Source organism: Lepus europaeus, chromosome 22 (genome assembly GCF_033115175.1).
Source record: "Lepus europaeus isolate LE1 chromosome 22, mLepTim1.pri, whole genome shotgun sequence".
In the NCBI taxonomy this organism is placed as follows: Eukaryota; Metazoa; Chordata; class Mammalia; order Lagomorpha; family Leporidae; genus Lepus; species Lepus europaeus.
This window is the reverse complement of record NC_084848.1, coordinates 25,218,356-25,239,922: the sequence shown is the minus strand read 5'-3', so window position 1 is coordinate 25,239,922 and position 21,567 is coordinate 25,218,356. Positions and strand designations below refer to the sequence as shown.

The 21,567-nt window shown below is 51.4% G+C and overlaps 1 protein-coding gene across 3 annotated transcripts in view; it reads left to right on the top strand.

The window, feature by feature from the left end:
• Positions 1-17,477, top strand: part of GPATCH2L (G-patch domain containing 2 like) — a 54,949-nt gene extending 37,472 nt beyond the window's left edge. For 2 of the 3 annotated variants that reach the window (XM_062181283.1, XM_062181284.1), the window contains exons 9-10: positions 9,920-10,014; positions 14,891-17,477. In XM_062181283.1, coding sequence (XP_062037267.1) covers positions 9,920-10,014; positions 14,891-15,051 — 256 coding nt within the window. In that variant the 3' untranslated portion in view covers positions 15,052-17,477. The remainder of the gene's footprint in view (positions 1-9,919; positions 10,015-14,890) is intronic. The other variant, XM_062181285.1, reaches the window with a different exon arrangement.
• Positions 17,478-21,567: the final 4,090 nt, after the last annotated feature.

The window sequence follows — 21,567 nt, the reverse complement described above, 5'->3', positions numbered from 1 at the left end:
GCAGGTCTCCCACATGTGTGGAAGGGGCCAGTGGCTGAGCCAGCAACGGCTGCCTCCAGAGTGAGCATCAGCAGCAAGCTGGAATTGGAAGTGGAGCTGGGACGTGGACCAGCACTCTGATAAGGTTAACTGCTGCACTACGTGCCCACTCCAATTTCCTTAGCTTTGAAGTGGAAATAGCTATACTTTTCTTACTGGACTCGTGGGCATCAAAATGAAAGGAAATGTGTAAATATTCCACAGAATGGTAGCGAGATTATTTTTGTCTTATAACTCCCACCCTAGTCTGTCCTTAGGATAGTTTCAATTTTAAAAACTTGGTGTTGGCTTCCAGAGTGGTTGTCTAAGGAGATGTACTACAGAGTCTGGAGCAGCTTTGAATGGACTAGGAGAGGAGGCATTTGGGTGAAAGAGAGAGAGACCTTTCTACCCGGTACAGAGTGGAAACGTGGTAGGCTGAGCTCATTGTAATTCATTTTATCTGTTCACAGCATAGTGATCTGCATATCAGAGTTATGTGCCCAGCTGGCTGTGCCACTTGACAAGGAGTTTCAAAGAGCCAGAAGAAGACTCAATTCATGCTATTAATTTTGACCTTTGGAGCCATAATAAACAGCCTCAGGTTTTACCCCAGGGCTCAGGGAAGAACCTTTTATTAGCGCTCTATCTGTCGGGAATGCTATGAAGTACAGCAGCTCCTGCTCACCCCCTTAGTGCCTGGGTTTCAGCCCTGTGTGGGGAGACGGTGCTGCTGGACGGCTGTCCGCAGGGTGCCGGGGCCTGGGGGAGCCGCGTGCGCTGTGCTGCACAGCCCTGGGGTCCTTTGCGCTCTGCTGGAGGGTCTTGTGTGCCCACTGTGGGCATCTGCTGGCCGAAGTGGAGTGATGACAGCCTTCTCTCTGGTTTTCCGTTGTCAAATGCCCATCTTTCCTGCAGATGGGCAACGCTCTGCTCCTGTGGCTGGCCGGAGCAGCTCCATGATAGCCTGCGTCAGCCTAGCCCGGGGCCCTGGGATTGAGGCACAGGCTGCTGAGGGTTAGAGCTGAGTGAAAACCACTGGCGGCATTGCCAGGCTCTCTTGCTGTTAGACAAGCCTGCTGTTTCCTGTGATAATTTTGAATTTGCGCTCCCTTGTGGCTCGCGGTGTCCTAGGCCTGCATCTTTCCCCAGGTGCAAGTCTGTGAGAGTGTTTCCCCTACTGGTGTTTAATAATGTCAGTTGACCCCTGGAGAGGGGTCTCTGCCTCCCTGGATGGCCTCCGTCTCCCCGTTTTACCCAGCACTTGACTACTTCTCTGATGACAGCTCAGCATCTTGGGTTACTCGTTCTTTACTTACAAAGCCGCCCTCCTCCCATGTGTGAGCTGGGGACAGGGCCTTGGCTCACTCACTCGTGTCCACGCCAGCCGCGTCCAGCGTGGTGCTCTCCACAGGCCAGGCCTCCCTCTGTTTCTGTCGGGAATCACTGAGGTGAACAGGTTAGTAGTTAAGGAGAGGACCTGGGATGGACGGTAAGTATGACCTCTGGTTCTTAGGAGCAGTCTTTTCTTCCCCCCGATGTTACTTATTTGTCTGTACTTAAGGAAAAGTACAGCAAATCCATTTTTGCACATTAACTTTTATTTCTATTTCATGCAAAAAAATGAACTTCTCAATGGCTTTTAAAAAATCAGAGTTTTGAAGGTGAACTCTTCCTTAAATGAGCTTGCCACCGGCAGAGGGAGGCCCTCTTCCCTCCTTACCACTGACTGTAAACATCTTTGTTCTAAATCCAAAGCACTCACTTGAGCTATTTTTTTTTATGCCAACGTATTCATTCTATTAAACATGCATGTATTTCTCAAAGTAATTTTTTTCCCCTAAAAGTACATTCCTGCCCCAGGGACATAGTGATCTGCCCAGTTTCCTGAGTAACACTCGGCAGCAGCAGCTCACCTGATCTCTCCGTTTCCTGCAGTAAAGCATAAAGTAGACGTGGTGTGTTTATGCCTGGATATACAGAATACGCTTTCAATTAATTGCTAATCCTTAGCATTCACCTTCACACCCATGGTAAGAAATCTAGTGACTTTTTCTCGAGTAAGAATTGTTTTGAAAGCATTATTTGTTGCTTTTCATGCTCGTGCCCACTTCCGCTCCTCCACCCCTAATGCATTCTTTTTGGCAGGTGCCCCCCCGGGGGGGGAGGACATGACCCCGTGAGGGGAGGGGCTGACCCAGCACTGGCGCTTCGAGAGAAGCACGTGTCCCGAGTGCCCACTGGCTCCGAGCTCCAGCCAGACACCGAGCGCCTGTCTGTTCCCTAGGTCGATTGCTTGTCTCCTGGAGAACAGTGTTCTTATCAGAATTTACATTCCACCTTCATCATCCTGCTCTTTAGGTGAACTATTTACGTCTCTGTTATGGACCAGATTGGCTCTGAGAATTTGGTGGGTTTTTTTATTTGTACATTTGGGAAGTAGAGAAGGAGACGGAGACAGAGAGACTCCCCCTCTGCTGATCCAGTCCTCAAATGCCAACAGCTGGGCCCGGCTGAAGCTCCGGGCTGGAAATTCAGTCCAGGTCTCTGAGGGTGGCAGCGACCCGAGTACTTGAACCATCTCCTGCAGGAAGCTGACACCAGGAGCTGGGATGGAATCAGTGCACTTTACAGGGGCTAAGGGTGTCCCAAGGGGCAGCTTAACCACAGTGCCAGACTGGTAGATTTTTGAACTCAGCAATTTTCATGGTAGGTGGGTACTTAGCAGAGTGACCTCAGGACAGATTTCAAAATAAATGTATTCCTAACTCAGTCTGGCCTACCTGATGAGGTCTCGGTAGAGATGAGTATTTATGACAGTCCCGTGCAAGATTCTGATAACTATTTGCTACTTCAACTGAAAATGAAGTGTTAGCGTGGTCAAGACTTCAGCTTAGCTTCTTAGCCTCGTTTGCACCCAGGACATTGGACAAGCCCCTTCCTGCAGAGGGTGGCACGTGCTTTGTAACACGAGAATGATCACGTACATCTCTTTCAGAAAAAAAGTCTTTAGAGTGGGTAAAGCTTCCCCCTACCCGGGGGCCCAGGGCGTCGCTGAGAAGGGGAAGGCCCGCGTCTTGTCCCTGTCCCTTCCGTCTCCGCCTTTGTGCGCTGTTGTTCTCCATGGCCACCGGGTGAGGGTGAGGGTGAGGGTGGACAGCGCCAGGGTCAGGTGACACATAGCAAGTGAACTGCACATCAAAAGGAAAGGGCCGGTGGTTAAGTCCACCTCAGCGAAGGCGGGGCTGGAGAGGCCACCAACCGCTTTGTTCTTTCCCTTCCTAATTGTTTAGCTCTGCACAGGTGATGACAGAATTATTTTATAAACAGAAAACTGGAATTGCGTCTTGAATAGGAAGCGGGGGCCGCTGCGGTTGCCTACCCCGTGGCCTGCTGACGCGCCCCCAGATAACACAGGGACCCCTGCAGCCCCAGACGGGCTGTGCCGCAGAGCGTGGCAGCTTCCCTCTCCTGTCACCACAGTGCCGGCTCCCAGCTTTCCCTTGCCTTCACCAGCCTCGTTCTGGGTTCTCTAAGGTTCTTCCCAAGCAGCTGGAGCCCTCCTCTGGGAACATAGATTTTTCCACTGTAAACGTCTACTGGCTCTGGTACTGGGACTGGTGTTCACTTAACGCACAAAAGAAGAAAAACGCCTTACAGTCCTGTGGTAACAGTTCGGCTGCTCTTCTTCCCTCACCTCATCTCGACTAGGCAGGGACCTAGAGAAAAATATCCGTGTCCTCAGTCCTTCAGATACGGTGGTATTCTACCGCCTGTGAAGCACCTCTCCGGCCTGCAGCGGCCGGAAGAGAAGTGCTTTAAGAAGGAAGGCACATTTAGGCTGACCTGTAGGAGTGAACCTGCCTTGTCCTGCTGCCTCAGTAGTTCTGTTGTCTATACTCAGTAGCCTACAGCATTGTACAGTTGTGAATGTACAAGATCCACCCAGGCAGAGAGTGTCTTATCCTTGTACCCTCAGGGTCCTAATGCAGTTCTCTCTCTTTTTTTTTTGGGGGGGGGGGTATGATTGATTGATTTATTTGAAGGTCAGAATTGCAGAGAGAGAGAGAGAGAAGGAGAGGCAGAATCAGAGAGAGAGAGAGAGAGATCTTCCATCTGCAGGTTCACTCCCCAGTAGGCCACGATCTCTCAGGCTGGGCCAGGCCGAAGCCAGGAGTTTCATCCAGGTCTTCCACTGGTGCGGGGGCCTGAGGACTTGGGCCATCCTCCACTACTTTCCCAGGCGTGTTATGCAGGGAGCCGGATCAGAAGTGGAGCAGCTGGAACTCGAACTGGCACCCATATGGGATATTGGTGTTGCAGGTGCTGGCTTAACCCGTTACACCGCAATGCCAGCCTCCCAGTGCAATTCTTGCACTGAGTATGTGTTCAGTGAACTTAGTGAGTCATGAAAGAAGCACAAAAAAACCTGATGAATAGAAAGAAATAGTCCACACACGCAGTGGGTTAAGCTGCCACCTGTGATGCCGGCATCCCATACTGGAGTTCTGTTTGGAGTCCCAGCCACTCTGCCTCCAGTCCAGCTCCCTGCTCATGCATCTGGAAAAGCAACAGATGATGACTCAAGTACTTGGGCCCCTGGCATCTACAGGGGAGACCCAGACGGAGTTCTGGGCTCCTAGCTTTGGCCTGGTCCAGCCCCAAACTTTATGGAAACATTTGGGGAGTGAACCAGTGGGTGGAAAATCTCTCCCTCTCTCTGTGAATGTCATTCTGCTTTTCAAATAAATAAAATAAATCTTAAAAAAAAATCCATGCAGAAATACGTTCCTTTACATGACAACAAAGTGAGTTATTGACTTAATATGCTTTGTTGCTCAGTTTCCTTAGAAAACCTTTTCTTTCCTAAGTTATAACCATTTGAAGGATTTAGAATGTTTGAGGCAGCAGGAAGTGGGAGTGGGGCAGTAGATCATTGACTGCAAAGGGAGTAACAGGCCAGAGGCTTGAGTTGGGGGCCATTTTATGGGGGGACAGTTAACCCTGAAGCACTGCACAGTACTCAGAAAGAATGGAATGACCCTATCCTAGAGGGACAGCCGGGCCACTGAGGCCACCTCGCCCCTAAGGGCGCTGCAGAACACGGTACACACAACAACCCGTAGGCAGAATAATAAACAGTGCTTTCATTTTATAAAATAAGCATTTAAAAAACACTATTTCTGGGGCTAGTGCTGTGGTACAGCGAGTTAACGCCCTGGCCTGAAGCACTGGCGTCCCATATGGGCGCCAGTTCGAGACTTGGCTGCTCCACTTCCAATCCAGCTCTCTGCTATGGCCTGGGAAAGCAGTAGAAGATGGCCCAAGTCCTTGGGCCCCTGCTCCCTTGTGGGAGACCTGGAAGAAGCTCCTGGCTCCTGGCTTCAGATCGGCGCAGCTCTGGCTGTTGCAGCCAATTGGGGAGTGAACCAGTGCATGGAAGACCTCTCTCTCTCTCTCTCTCTCTCTCTCTCTCTGCCTCTCCTCTGTCTGTGTAACTCTGACTTTCAAATAAATAAATCATTCTTTAAAAAAAATAGAAAGCAAAAATTGTGTATACTTAAAAAAAAAACAAAAACCAACACTGTATTTCCAATGAGATGGTTAAAAGCATAAACACTTTTGTACATAAATGGTTTCATCTTTTACTCCAGAATGTCACTCTTCGAAAATGTGAGAAGAAAGTTGCCAACTCTGGGTGGACATTTGGCTTAGTGGTTAGGATGCCAGTTAAGACTCCCACACTGGAGCACTTGGATTTGGTTCTCCGGCTCTGGCTGCTGACGCAAGCCTCCTGGGAGGCAATGCTGACGGTTCACGTGGTGGGTTCTCAGAGACCTGTGCTGAGTGCCCAGCGAGTGAGTCCTGTTTCAGCTGTCGCTGGCATTTGGGGAGTAAAATAGTGGATGGGAGTGTTTCTCTCTCTCTCTCTCTTTCTTCCTCTGTCTGCCACTCAAATAAATAAATATTTAAAAAGTTAGTGACTTGCTCTATAAAAGCGTTGATTACGTGGGCCCTTAGCCATGTTGCTGACATGCGGAGCTGTGAAAATGATGGATGAGTGGTAAATGAAAGGCAGTCATTATTTAATTCAGCCCAAGTGGATACTCTGAGAATTAATATCTTAATACCCTTTTGAGTACTTTCCTTATGCATCTCATTTTGCATCTGTGTCATAAAACTCCGCATATTACAAATATTGATCTTGAAGAAGCAATGCTTTTTAATTAAAACTTTCTGTTGAAGGATAATACACCTACAGAGAAGTGTACCCAGAAACAGACACCTTAGGCATTGTCACGGAGTCACAGCCAAGCCACCAGCATCTGGATCCCGAAAATGACCATCACCAGGGGGCCCCTGTGCCTCTGCCAGTCGCTGTCCCTCCTCCCCACAGCCCCTCTGCCAAGTGCGCCACCCTCCCGACAGCCGGAGCATCGTTCAGTCAAAGCAGGGCTTTTCCCACTTCTTCCGAGGCATGGGAACCTCCTATCTCGAGCGTCAGGCAGAGAAGGCGTGAGTGGACCCGCCGCCCTCCTCACTTGGGCTTCGCTGCTCTGTCTGAAGTACTGAGGGCAGCGTGATTGAGTCGTGCAGGGAGCAGTTTGAGTCCCGTGTGGGCTCAGCTCTCGCTGGTGGGGAAGGTGGCGCCTGGTCGCTGCTCTTGGCACCCAGGAAGGCCGTCTTGCCGCGGCTCCTTGCCTCTGCCTCTGTCTTGGCTTCTGGAGTTCCCCTCCGCTCATCCCCGGGTCTGGCTGCCTCTGCCCTGCTGGCCTCTCTGTGTGTTTATTCTGGAGTCAGCAGACCTGGTCCCCAGGCGACGCGAGGTGTGGGAAGGGCACCGTTTGCCCTCCTGACACATCTGTGAGGATGGAGTGTTGAGACTTCCGGAGTCAGCTAGCCCAAGGCGTGTTTAGCTGAAAGCGAACTCTCTCTCCACACAGGGGCGTGGGCAGTCAGGAGTCTGGATGGCTCCCCAGCCGCTGGCTTTGTACTGTGAATGTCAGCCCTCAGCATTCTTCAGTCTAAAGAATTTCTGAGGGTTTAAGTTACATTTTTGTGTTTCCCTGTTTCTAAGTGGAAATGATTCTTAGGCCTTTGCTATTGAGAGAAACGACCGAGTGAGAGTGCACGGGTGTGCGCCAGAGTTGACACCGTGAACTTGTGAGGCTGGGGGCCCTGTACCTAGGGACGTTTGTCGGCTCAGCAGTTGTCTCGTGGTACAAGCCCTTGTGCACCAGGGCGCCTGGGCTTGATGAAGTTCCAGGTTGAAGACTGGTAAGCTAGCAGACTTGAGGCACATCCGGGACTGCCAATTAGGAAGCCATCTGGGATAACTGTACCAGATTTTTACTTGTTATACACTTCGGCTGTTTCTTAAACTGGGGCAAAAGAGACATAATACAAGCTCTGCTATTTTTAACTGCTTGCAAGGGCTTTTGGTGTCGTGGTTTTGTGGCTACTTGGGATGCCTGCACACTCTATCAGAGTGCCTGGGGTTCAGTCCCAGCTCTGTTCTGTGTTCCAGCTTCCTGCTGATGTGTACCCTGGGAGGTCGCAGGTAATGACTCAAGTGGCTGGTCCATCCATGTGGGAGACCTGGATGGGGTCCTGGCTCCTGGCTCCAGCCTGACCATCTCCAGCCATCGAGGGCATTGGGGAATGAACCAGTGGGTGGGAAGTCTGTCTGCCTTTCAAATAAAATAAATAATTAAAATTTTAAGATCCTACTTTTACGTATTCAGTTGACCATTTAATTTCTAAAACATTTATTCACATCCATTTGCTATTCTAGTCAAGAGATGTATAATGAGGATCAGCAGTGTGCCTTGTGCTGAGGGTGATAGATCACTGGAAAATTCTGAAGAAGAGTAAATATGGTTCCTGTGCTCATTAGGGAAACAAGATCTATGTGCAGCAGTTAAATAGTAGTGGTAGATGGGGCTCAAAAGCTGGCCCTTAATCGGGGTGAGATCTGTCTAGTTTGTGAGGAAAGAGGAAGTGGGGAAGTTGCCAAACAACACCCCAAACTGGTTGGAGGCATTGCTGTGGAACCCCCAAACCAGGTTCACATGCCTCAGGTACAGAAAGCCAATCCCTTGGCCGGCGCCGTGGCTTAACAGGCTAATCCTGTGCCTTGCGGCGCCGGCATACCAGGTTCTAGTCCTGGTTGGGGCGCCGGATTCTATCCCGGTTGCCCCTCTTCAAGGCCAGCTCTCTGCTATGGCCCGGGAAGGCAGTGGAGGATGGCCCAAGTGCTTGGGCCCTGCACCTGCATGGGAGACCAGGAGAAGCACCTGGCTCCTGGCTCCGGATCAGCGAGATGCGCCGGCCGCAGTGGCCATTGGAGGGTGAACCAACGGCAAAAAGGAAGACCTTTCTCTCTGTTTCTCTCTCTCTCACTATCCACTCTGCCTGTCAAAAAATAAATAAATAAATTTAAAAAAAAAAGAAAGCCAATCCTTGACATCGGGGGGGAGGAAGAGAGGAGGTGTTCACTGCAAAGTGCAGAGCAAGGAGCTGGCCAGCTATCGCGTAGTTCCCAGGCTCCCTGAGGTGCTGGGGAAGTGAAGGTTCTTAGAGATTGAAATTGGTGCTACAGGTGCGTGATCAGCTTGTATCCAAGTTCCTGGTTGGTCAGTGGAGCTCATAACCTTCCATTGATTGGCCAGTGATGCTGTGCTCTTTATGACAGCCAGGGGGCTCCAGTTGGTCTGGGGATTACCTGAAGGTGGCAGTTACGGTCTGCCTGGACCTGGAATGCCCCTACACAAACCACCTCGGGACAACGCTGGCCATCAAGGTTCTTAGCTATTGCAGAAGCAAGTGACTCCTTGAGTCCAGCGATTAGAACCCTGAAGGCCAGCTAGATCACTGCCTAGCTCCCTTTGATAAAGGCAAGCCAGGGTGCACTGGGCTAAGGGAGACATGAGCGGCTGGGGCCAAGAGCTAAAGCAGCACACAGCCATTTCAGTGTTCAGTCCATCATCTTTCAGTCTTCTGCACTTGTAGCTTTGAAGCACTGAGTGTTTTGTTTTCTAAATACACTAAATACTCAGATAAGAGAACACATTATTAGCACATCGTTAATATTTTTAAGTTAAAATTTAAAAATTTGAAAAGTCACAAAAACCAAACTTAATCAGCCTGTGATGCAGACAGAAGTAACAATCCAGATTGATACTGGCAGAAGGGTTAAACTTCCTGTGAGATTCTATGAAAAGAGAGTTCTATGCAAACATCTGTGTTCATGCAGCTTTCAACTTTTCAATATATTACCACTTGGGTGAGTTAAGAACAATGGAAGTTACAGTTTGTATGAAAAATAACTACAGAGCCAGCACCGCAGCTCAATAGGCTAATCCTCTGCCTTGCGGTGCCGGCACACCGGGTTCTAGTCCTGGTCGGGGCGCCGGATTCTGTCCCCGTTGCCCCTCTTCCAGGCCAGCTCTCTGCTGTGGCCCAGGAGTGCAGTGGAGGATGGCCCAGGTCCTTGGGCCCTGCACCCGCATGGGAGACCAGGAGAAGCACCTGGCTCCTGGCTTCGGATCAGCGTGGTGCGCCGGCCGTAGTGGCCATTGGAGAGTGAACCAATGGCAAAGGAAGACCTTTCTCTCTGTTTCTCTCTCTCTCACTGTCCACTCTGCCTGTCAAAAAAAAACTACAAAAATCGGTACGTAATGAAACACATTTTTATTGAAATTAGTCCTGAATGCTACTTCTCTGTGGTGGGTAAAGAATGAGTTCTGATTAGTTCTGCGTAACATTGTGTGATGCTCACCGGCCAAGATGGCGCCTGTTAGCATCCCTCTGTGATGGTTCATGATGTGACCTGGGCCGAGGGCGAGGTCTTACGAGAAGTCACAGAGCTGAAACCACGTTTTCTCTTCTGTGTCTGCAGACAGGCCAGTGTGCACTGGGCACCGCCGTGCTCCCGCGACATCAAGAGGAAGCGGAAGCCCACGGCCGCGGCACCTCTGTCCAGCCCCGCTGCAGGTGACTGTGGGCCCCTTCCCCTCACTGAGCACCGCCCGGTGACAGTGTGCCTTTTCTCCTAGTCCGTGGGGTAAGGCAGGTTGTTTGGTTCCCAGTTCACATGGGGAAACTGAGGCCTGAGCAGTCAGTTGCCCAGTTCTCTGTGATGCTCACGCCTGTGCTTTTCCACCGGAACTGGAAACTCTGCTCTCGCTCTCAGCAGCCGTGGCCTGTCGTCGGGGCTGACGTGCTGGCAGACGGAGGTTAGGTCCGGGCCAATGAGAATCCACCCACCTGGGCTGGCACGAGGACTCAGCTGGGTTGATTTACCCCTTTCCTGGAGCACACAGTGCTTCCCTCCACTTCTCTGCAGAGTGCTAATATTTGCTGGTCGTGACATTTCTAACCAGAAGCAGTTTTCAGGTTTAAACTTCGTAGTTTTCTGTGCAAAAGCTGTACTGTTTGGTAGAAGCCAAAGTAGTCACTGGGGACAGGCATTTTGGCATGGCAGTTAGGCCGCCCCCAGGGACACCAGTGTCCCATATCAGAGTGCCTGGGTTCAAGTCCTGGCTGCTCCACTTCCAATCCTTCTCCTTGCTAATGCACACCTTAGAGGCAGCAGGTCATGGCTCAAGGACTTGGGTCCCAGTCACTCATGTGGGAGACCTGGAGTGCTAGGCACCTGGCTTTGGCCTGATCCAGCCCTGGCTGTTGGGGGCATTTAGGGAGTGACTCAGTGGGTGGAAAATGGGTTTCTCTCTGTCTCTGGCTTTCTCTCTCTCTCTGTCTCTCTGCCTTTCAAATAAAATGAAGACAAATCAACAAGTTTATTTTTTAAAACAAGTGGTAGTTACCTTTGGCAGAGGTGGTGACCCCGAGAAGGCACAAGGACACCGGGGGGCGGTGGGAGAGCTGTGTGAGGCGGACGAGGCGGGGTGACCTGGCTGGTTCCAGATGCGGAGGTTCTGGAGCTGCACCCTGGAGATTCCTGTACTCGACGGCACACGTGTTGTCCTTGAATGACACAAAGGGATAGTTCCGCATCCCCGCCAGTGAGCATATTGGATGTTGGGGATTTGCTAGATTACTTTTCTCCCTCAGAACATACTGTCAGTTATGGAGATCGGAGCAGCTGATGTGAAGAGTGGAGCACCCCTCCCTGACTTTCTTGAGCAGGTTTCCCCGCACTCGGGAGCTGAGCGCTCTGAGCCTGTCTTCAGGGTGGGCCTGGTGGTTCATACTGCACGGCCTCAGCACAGCTCCGAGGAGTTAGTCTCTTTTTCTTTTCATTTTTTTTTAAGTCCTTTTTGTGGGGCCAGGTCCCTAGCTATACACTCACATGTATTATCTCATTTAATCTTTGCCACAGCATGCCGCGTCTCTTCCCAATTTATGCCTGAGAAAACTGAGTCTTACGTCACTCCCCCAGGGTCACACGGGGGTAAATTGCAGAGCCAGGATCAGCCCAGTTTCCCCGTGCCTGGAGCTGCGCTCTCCGTCACCCTGCCTCTGGGCACAGTGGGACAGATTCCAAACCGCGAGCCCGCGCAAACTCACAGCCTCACCCTGTCTGTGGCAATCAAAGCCCGGAAACAAACCCGCCTCCCTTCTGTCCATGTTTCCTCTCCGTATTATCTGGCTTCTATTTTGAGCTGCCTAGCTTTGTACGAGAAGAACCCCTGGGAAGGGTGTAAAAGCCTGCCCCGTCCAGATTCGAGTCGGGAATGCCCGGGAAGGCACTGGACGCGACTTGGGCCTCGCCCCCCCCCCCCCCCCCCGGCCTGGCCTCCCTTCTCACTTGTTGACCGAGCCCTGCCACACCGAGCAGCTTGCTTTTCCCTGCCCACGCCCCGCGTGCCCGTGGAGGTGAAGGACGTAGCCCGAGCCCGCGCCATCAGTCAGTAGAACAAATGGGCTTGCTCTGCCTACCATCGGGCCATCTCGGATTCCACCTCTTTTACAGAAATGAGTGATGAAGAGAGGCACGTCCCGCTCTGCCGCCGTATTAATACGCATCAGGGGCCAGCACCTGGCACTAAATCACACTCCCGCGCACATCCGTTATCGACTCCTCACCGGCGTGATGAACACGACTGCAGATAGAGGCTTCCTCGTGTCATTCTTTATAGGATTTTCCTAAAGGAATAAATAGCTCAGATCTCTGCCAACACTCTCCCCTGTCACGGTGATGGATTCAGCTTCTTCCTTAAGCACGCGGCCACAAATCTTCTCCCTTCCCCCTCCCCCACGGGCGGGAAGTTGTGAGTTGAAATTGACTGAATTTAAAGATATTAATAAGGCTCGAGAGAGGAAGAGCAGGGAGGAAGGGCACACCCCCTTGGCTTTCTGGACTAATGGTAACAAAAAGCCTGAGGAAAAGGGCGTCAGGTGGACCCTCCCGCCGGGGAGCGCGTGCTGCTGGCACTGACGGGTGTGTACTGCGCGGAGCCACACCCTGCACCTGAGTGAGTCCGTGCACAAGCCTGCTCCTAGGGCTGATGCTCCTGAGCAGGGATTTTCCAGCAGGTCTCCACCTCATGCTGAAGTGAGCCACCTGTACCTGCTTCCCGGGAATGTCCTTGGCAGGGGGCGGGAGAGGGAGAGGGAGGGCCCCCCCCTTTTAAAATTTGAGAAAACATAGCTGTAACAAACATCGGGGACTCAGAGGAAAACCAGACTTCATGTCCTTGAAATGACCTCCTTCAGCAGAGGGTGCACTGGTAACATGCCTGTTGCAGTCCTTGTACAAGTGAATTCGTGGCTTTTGGGAGAGAGGAGTGGGGGTGACCAGAGACTCTGTTCTGAGTCTGGTTCGGCTGCTCCAGGAGCCTCTCCTGACCTGCTCCCCGTGGGTTAGGGGGTGTAGCTTTAGAGCATCACCGGAAGGCAACCTCACAGGTAATCCACTAATGCGTTGCGTCAGATTCCGAGTCCCACGCCAGTGATGCAAGAGATGCACACCAGGGCAGGGATTTCTACTGGATTTGCTGACAGCATCTAAGAGAACGCCTAGCACATAGAAACAACTCAGTAGACACCTGTTGTGTGGATCCAACTATGGTTGGATTCCATAGTTCTGTTCTAGGACTCTTATCCCATGAGGGTTCTTTTTTGTTTGTTTGTTTTAATTTTATTTTTTAAACTGCAGAAGCAATTTTTTTTTAATATTTATTTATTTGAAAGTCAGAGTTACACAGAGAGAGGAGAAGCAGAGAGAGAGAGAGGTTTTCCATCCAATGGTTCACTCCCCAAATGGCTGCAACAGCCAGAGCTGCGCTGATCCGAAGCCAGGAGCCAAGAGCTTCTTCCTGGTCTCCCATGCAGGTGCAGGGGCCCAAGCACTCTTCCACTGCTTTCCCAGGCCACAGCAGAGAGCTGGACTGGAAGAGGAGCAGCCAGGACTAGAACCGGCACCCATATGGGATGCCAGCACCGCAGGCGGAAGATTAACCTGCTGTGCCATGGGCTGGACCCCCCACCAGTCATCTTAAAAAGATTATCTTTTAAGTCTTTCCACTCTGCGCTGAGGAGACAGCCATGCTGATTCTTGTTTGTTACTTTTCATTCTTTTCTTTTTCAAGAAGTTTTAACAGACATATGAGGGTACTTCTAGAAGTCAGTGGGAAGTGGAATTAAAAGATAAGCTTATTTTTGGTGCAAAAAATTTTTAAATCATGCATACCAGGGGTCTGCATATTAGGAAAAAATTGTGCATGGATTTCAAAAAGCTTTTTATACCAAAATAAACCATCTTCTAACTCTTTTCCTACAAATGTGTAGAAGTATCCTGGTATGTGCTATAGATGAGCTTTCAAGGTTTTTTACGTTAGCCTTCAGTAAGAAATAAGCATCTGAGGGGATTTTGGATACATCTGCACATCTGAAGTAAGCCCTGGGTGTGCTCTGATAATTGTCTCTTTTATTTCACTGAGGGGAAGGAAAAAAAAAAAAAAAAAGGCTGCTTCTGGCCCACTACACTGTCTGTGACCAGCAGTTTGAAAGTGGCTGCTGTGGGTTACACCCCTGGAGGAAAGGTGCTGGGTGACAGGATGAACCTTGGCTGTGCAGGATTTTGCCGGATGTTAGTGTGTCCGTGTTCTGTTTGTTCCCAGCAGAGAGCTGGGTGGTGACAGAGGCTTGTGCCACTCCACTCAGGGGCATTTGGAAAATGGGAGGAAGATGCTTGGTTTTCCTGGTGATGGGGCAGGTGTTATTAGCATGCAGTGGGTAGGATGTGGACTGGCACCTGCTCTAAGGTCTGCAGGGTAGCCCTGTGCGAGCAAGAACTGCTGTCCAGCAGAGGTGTGGGTGTGACCTTGTTGGGGAACCCTGGCTGATTGTGTCACTGCCCTGTCAGTTTCCCCGTATAGCATTTCTTGGTGACACTGACACACTGGAGGCATGGGGTGCGGCAGGAAGAATATGGGGCCTGGGGCCCAGGGTCTGAGTTTGGATCTTAGCACTTAACGAGTCCTGTTGTGTCCCTGAACGATTTATCCCACCCGTTCATCCAATCGTTTCTTAATCCGAGAAGTGGAGCTGACGATATCGCTGCGTAGGTCCATGTAAGAAAGAAGACTTGTTGTAGCACTGAAGCAGTGGGTGCTTAGGACGTGGTGTTCCCAACAGGACGCATCCCTTGTACCAAGTTCACCCAGTTGTCCCATTAAGCCCATTTTCTCAGATGGAGAAATCGCTATCTCACTTAAATCTTACCTTTATGTATGTATGTATGTATATATTTATTTATTTATCGTAAAGTAACAAGAGAAGCCTTCTGTGGCCACTTGGATTCATAGAACGCAGAATACAGGGACTAAAGAAATGTTGCTTCTCGGTCTCTCATTCTCATTTCTCATCCTGACTTGTCTTGATTTTCTCCCTCCCTGTTGACCAGGTCACGCGGACGCCATGGAGCCGACCACACCAGCACCACAAGCCCAGAAGTCGCCCCCCTCGGAGTGGCTGGGCAGGAGCCCTGCCGCAGAGAAGGCCACCGACTGCCCTCCGGCCACCTTTTTTAAAGCCCCACAGGAGAAGAGCCCTGGACACAGCTAGAGAGCCCTGGGCTGGCCGCCCGGCACTGGCCGGCGGCTCTGCATGCCGCGTTCCTCCTGCCCGGCGTCCCCAGTGCGCTCACTGCCCCGGCTGACCGCCAGCAGAGCGCTCTTCTAGAAACCATGTGGAATCTCGTTTTTTAATTAGCAGAGTACTGTGCGCTCACTGCCCCGGCTGACCGCCAGCAGAGCGCTCTTCTAGAAACCATGTGGAATCTCGTTTTTTAATTAGCAGAGTACTGAGGCGGCAGTTCTTAAACAAAAAGAGAGAGAGAGAGAGAGAAGGTCATCTATGCTACACTTACCACATTATTATTGCTAGTCCAATGTTTACCTACAGCTCTGTTACAGAACTGTTGCTTTTTTGTAGGCGTGTCTTTGTTCTTGGAAAACTAGTAACTGCTTTTGCATACGTTTTGCGTAGTGTTTTTAATATCCTTGAGGAAGTCCCAAGTCTGTAGCCATTTCTAAGCAGAAGCAGATTTGCATAGCGAGCTAAGGCCTGTGCGGAATTGTGTTTGCGGGAGATCCAGCTTTCCCTTGAGCCTGGTCTCTGGCCACTGAGTGCCAATAAGATGAGCGCAGCACGTGCTCAGTTGGGACCTCAGAAGAGACACCAGCAGCACGGGGCTTGGGAACTTCCTCCACCGGCCTGCGGATGGCCCGGGGGTCACCAGCGACACGTGGCACTTCTCATCTACAGCGCTCCTGTTCTACTGAGGCAGGGCCTTTCTGCCCAGATTCACAGAGGGGCACAGCGAAGACGACGGGGTGGGTGTACGGTGTACAGCGAACTTGTAGCCGGTGGGTTATGTCTTACTTCACGCCCCTGGCCAGCCTTTCTGTCCTGTTAGTATTATGGGTCAGCAGCCTGCAGCTGAAGTTCATACTCAACTCTAGTAATGGCTCCTCGAGGCCATGCTTTGGGAAGGAGAACTGTCTTGGTGAGATGCCTTCACACTGGGCGTGTTTATGACTGCCCAGCCGCACGTAGAGCTCTATATACAGTCGGCCTGAAGTCGGATGAGGAATAACTGCCTAGAGCCGCAGGGGAAAAGCTGCGCTTCTAGAAAGTACTATCAAGAGCGTCGGTCGCGCAGGGGCCTGGCGCACAGAGGCTCTTTGTTTCGACTCTTTCGCTTCGACTCTGACATGCATGGAAGCTGTTCGCTCTCTGCTGGGGTCATGTCGCAGAGGGACCCCTCTCCTGGACCTGGTTGCCTAGTGGACAGTGCCTCCTGTCCCCAAGTGCGATTGTCCATCTCCCTGCACACTGTCTGGGTGGGCGGGCTCTTCTCTCATGCTCCCTCTAGGAATTCTGGTTGGCAGGGGAGGCTCCAGTGTTTAACAGTGACGTAGGGAGGTGGGTGGGCGTGAGTCCAGTTGGGAAGGGTCTCAAAGCCAAGTTCGCATAGCACTTTATATAAGACTGAGGGTGTGGCACTTGTCCACAGCGAGGAACACCGTGGAGGAAGGGGAAGATGGAGACAGGGGTGAGGGGATGACTGCCGTGTCTGGCCCAGCGTCCCTGGGAGCCAGCCCTGGTGCTCAGATGGTAGTGAGCGCACTTGCCCCTGTGGCCCGCGCCCAAGTCTGTTGAGTAAACACGAGCGCTCCTGAATTGTTTTCATCTGACCTGGACAACGACTCCTGACACACTCGATTGGGTTGGTGGGTGAAATCTATGGATATTTATATTTTTTGCCTTTGTGCCAAGCTCTGTGGCTCACACAGATTTCTCCTGTTAAGACCTCCGCAGTTCCGGCGGCAAAGGTGTTCCAACATCTGTCCTCATGATTCTGTCCTTCCTACCTGGGATTAAAAATAATCTATGTGTGCAGCCTTACTTACCCTTTAACCGGCTCTAAGAAGTCATGCCGCTGTAGAGAGATGGAACCCATTACAGGACCGAGTGACTTGTGTAAAATCCTACAGCGAAGCCAGGGCTGACGTCTCAGGCGTTAGGCTTTCTCTGCCCTGGGTTTCATCTCTTGGTTTTCACTGATCGACCCGAGTCCGTCTGAGAGCTCTATTTGTGAAGTTTACTGGGAATATTTACCATCAAGTTCTTGGGGGTGCTACATTTTGAATACTTTGAACAGGGGTCGCACAAGGTGGCAATACCTCCCCGTAATAAGTGGCAAGGAGACAGGTGTGTGAGCAAGCAGCCTTTAAGCTCACAGGTACTTTCCAACACAGCATTGTAAAGTGTGCTCCCCGCTTTAAGGTTGTGTATGTGCAAGCTTAAGGAATTATTAACCAATTTATTCCGCGTGTTTTCAGTGCTAACCAGTTGGGAGAGGATAACCTAAGAATGAAGTGTATTTTGAATTTTAAAGTTTAAATTTTTTTTTATATGGCACAGTATATAATCTCATGTATTAAGAAAAATCTGTTTACCTTTCAAGAAAAGAGCTTGTTTGAAAATCAGATCTCGCGATCCGTGCCGGAAAAGCCGATAGCATGACGCATTTGGAGGAGGGTCCTCAGGCGCACGTGTGGGAGCTGCCCAACAGCAGTAGCAGCGGCAGAGTCTACCACTCCTGCGTAGTTCAGGTTCTGGTTTTTATGCCAGCTGGCTGCGCACTGCCTGTCTGAATCCAGTTCATCTTGGGTGTTTTCCACAAGGAGGCAAAAGTCACGACCTTCTCTGCTTGCATGAGGACCATTCATGAAAAGTTAGTTGGGCTTCAGAGTTTAAGGGCATTTGAGATTCTGCGTTTCAGACGCATTACTTTAAAGGAACAACCTCATTGTCATCAAAACTCTTGCGCTGCTTTTTGGTAAGCGCTGATAAGGAAGTCGGTAGCTGTATACCTGGTACAGATTTGGAGTGGCAGAGTGTAACTTCTGCTGAGGGGATGTGGTTGGAACATAGGCCACAGATTTGGCCCTGAATTCTTGAGAAATCAGTTGCAGTTGGAAACCCCGGATGACATTGCTTTGCTGGACTATGCAGTAGGCATAGTCACTATTTAGTGATGTTTCACTAACAGACAAGGCCATATGCTCGGCGAAACAACCGGAAGCTGAGCGCTGCGCCGTCTCTGAGGCTTCTGACAGTGTTTGCTAAGTGAAGCTCCAAGCCTAGGACAAGTAATTAGAGCGGTTAGGGATCCCAGGCTGACCGGGTAGAGCCCTGCAGTTGGGACTTACGGCCGCTCCACGTCCATCCATGCCGCAGAATAAAGGGACAAGGTTATCACAGAAGTCACAGAGCGCCGAGACGGAGATGCGGCTGGCGTGGCCATTGCGGGTGTCTTGGGCTCTCCCCAGTGGAAGTCTGGCGATGCACAGTTGCAGGTTTTTGCTTTATTTTGGGCTCACTGCTATGGTTCTGAGCCACATGCTTTTCTCCCCCCAGGGAGATGGCTATGGAAAAATCTCGACATTGGAAACTGTAGTCAGTGTCCTCCGTGTCTTGGGAACCCTACCTGAGCTGGGGTGAGAGCGGAGGGCTTGGTCTGGCAGCTTGGGTGGTGGGAGGCGAGGTGGGAGAAGCAGTTTGTCTTGTCAGCCCCTCCTGTGCCAACACTTGAGCGCTGGTCTTAGTGGTCAGCGTTTCTTGTATCCCACTGTTGTCACGGCATTCAGGACGGGTCCCTGCCCCATCAGAAAACTGGTGCAGAGCGGTGGGTGAGGGAAATGGGGAGTTCCACCAGCAAGCACTGTGCACATGGTGTCTTGTACGCTGAGATCACAAAAAGATGAACTCTGCGCCGGCCTTAAAGTGGCAACGAGGATGGGAAATGGAGAGGAGCGTGGATCATAAGCTTCTTAGAAGCCCAGCAAGATCAGCTTAGAGCCGGAAGAAGAAATTTCCCCGCTGCTGCAAATAGCAGCACTTGGCACCATCGCCGGATGTGGGGAGCGCAAAGGTTCAAGTGCATCCGTGAAGAAGCGCCCCTCCACGGAAAGCGGTCTCGGCAAGGTGGGCGAGGACGAGGGCGAGGGCTGGCGCTTAGGGCAGGCCCTGGACCGCCAGCAGCAGCCGGAGCGCGCCTCCCCTCCACCAGACCTGGGCCACAGACCGCGGGCCAGGCCCTGCAGTCTCGTGTGCTGCCCCAGGGCGCTCCGGCGGGTGCTGGGGTCAGAGGCACGAGGCTGTGCGGTAGAGCTCTGTGGCACTTCCAGGTCTCTCCGTCAGTAAAGGGCTGTTGGGGTAGGCTGTTTGGCAGAAACTGGTAATCCTTTATCACATATAGATTTATGCATAAGTATACATACATATGCATTTCCCTACAAGCTCCTGAGAATCTTGAAATACCAAGATGATGCAGGAGAAAATGCCATCAAAGCCATGTTGAGACCGATGGAAATAACTTTTTAAAAATGGCAAACAACAACTTTTGTTCTCTGCAGAATGGTCTCTCCGTGACTGGCAGACGGCACGTGCGTGGCCCTGTGTTCACAGGATCTGCTCAGTGGCTCTTGGCTTCAAGGGCAGGTGTCATTTGTTTTCCAGTGTGGTGGTGATGAATGGTTCCTTAAAAAATGGGGGAAAATCGTGGTAGAGGAACCCAGCCTGAGTACTTAGCAGGTTTGTGACAAATACCTGTGGAGTTGCTGGAGTCGTGTGCTAGTACTTTGGCCCAGTACTGAGAGCGTGGAAAAATCGATTTTCCGTGATCCCACTTAGTCACACCTTGCCTGTTACATCTCAGCGAGTGCCTCAGCAGGGGTTGGGGACCCAGGGTCCGCTCATGCCGATTTCTGTTGTCTGCAGTCAGCATGGCAGAGCTAATCTTCTAAAATCCTCATCTTCAAGCTTTGAGAAGCAGTCGCAACCATTTTCTCCTTACATTTTCTCTGTGTTGATCCCGCTGGATCGGGACTTACCCGTGCTTGCAAACACATGCTCTGCCCTTGAGAGAGCGCGTGTGGCTCAGGATGAGGTATTCCCGGAGCCCCGCAGTGCTGTCCGTGAGCTACTGCTGGGAGGCTGCTTAGCTCTCATTCCCAGAGTTAGACAGTGAGAGAGACAGAGAGAACGGTCTTCCTTATTTCCGTTGGTTCACCCCCCAAATGGCCACCACAGCCGGTGCTGCGCTGATCCGAAGCCAGGAGCCAGGTGCTTCCTCCTGGTCTCCCATGAGGGTGCAGGGCCCAAGCACTTGGGCCATCCTCCACTGCACTCCCGGGCCACAGCAGAGAGCTGGCCTGGAAGAGGGGCAACCGGGACAAAATCCAGAGCCCCGACCGGGACAAGAACCCTGGGTGCTGATGCCGTAGGTGGAGGATTAGCCTAGTGAGCCGTGGTGCCAACCCTATTTCTGCAGTCTTAAAACACCATACAAGTTTTCTCTTCCACCTTGAGGACTGGTTAAAACTACCTCTGGCCGATAATGTTCGTGTGACTCGAATTATCAAGGCGTATGCATACGAACAGAATTTTTTTTTTTTTTTTGACAGGCAGAGTGGACAGTGAGAAAGAGAAACAGAGAGAAAGGTCTTCCTTTTTGCCGTTGGTTCACCCTCCAATGGCCGCTGTGGCCGGCGCACCATGCTGATCCGAAGCCAGGAGCCAGGTGCTTCTCCTGGTCTCCCATGGGGTGCAGGGCCCAAGCACTTGGGCCATCCTCCACTGCCTTCCCAGGCCACAGCAGAGAGCTGGACTGGAAGAGGGGCAGCCGGGACTAGAACTGGTGCCCCAACCAGGACTAGAACCCTGTGTGTGGCAGGTGGAGGATTAGCCTATTGAGCCGCGGCACTGGCCGAACAGAAATCTTTAAAAGTTCATCCAACCTTTGTAGACCCCTTACTCAAATTGTTTTTTTTTTTTTAAAGATTTATTTGAAAGTCAGTTACACAGAGAAGGTGAGGCAGAGAGAGAGAGAAAGAGAGAGAGAGAGAGGTCTCCCATCTACTGGTTCACTCCCCAGATAGCTGCAGCGGCTGGAGCTGCGCTGATCCGAAGCCAGGAGCCAGGAGCTTCTTCCAGGTCTCCCATACGGTTGTAGGGACCCAAGCACTTGGGCCATCTTCTACCACTTTCCCAGGCCATGGCAGAGAGCTGGATCAGAAGAGGAGCAGCCGGGACTAGAACCGGCGCCCATATGTGATGCCGGTGCTTCAGGCCAAGGCTTTAACCCGCTGTGCCACAGCGCCGGCCCCTCAAATGTTTTTAACTGAAAAAGAAAATGTCCCAGAACTTAATGGCCAATGACTTTAAATCGGCTTTTGGTTTTTTCCATCAGCGATAGACTCTGCACCTTGTTCCTCTAAAAAGTGAAGCAAACGAAAATCACCAGTGCCACCCCCAAGGCGTGGGGACAGCTGACGTTGCTCAGTGTCTCACACTCACACAGGGCATGGGGACAGCTGACGTTGCTCAGTGTCTCTCACACTCACACAGGGCGTGGGGACAGCTGACGTTGCTCAGTGTCTCTCACACTCACACAGGGCGTGGGCACGGCTGACGTTGCTCAGTGTCTCACACTCACACAGGGTGTGGGGACAGCTGACGTTGCTCAGTGTCTCTCACACACACAGGGCGTGCGGACGGCTGACGTTGCTC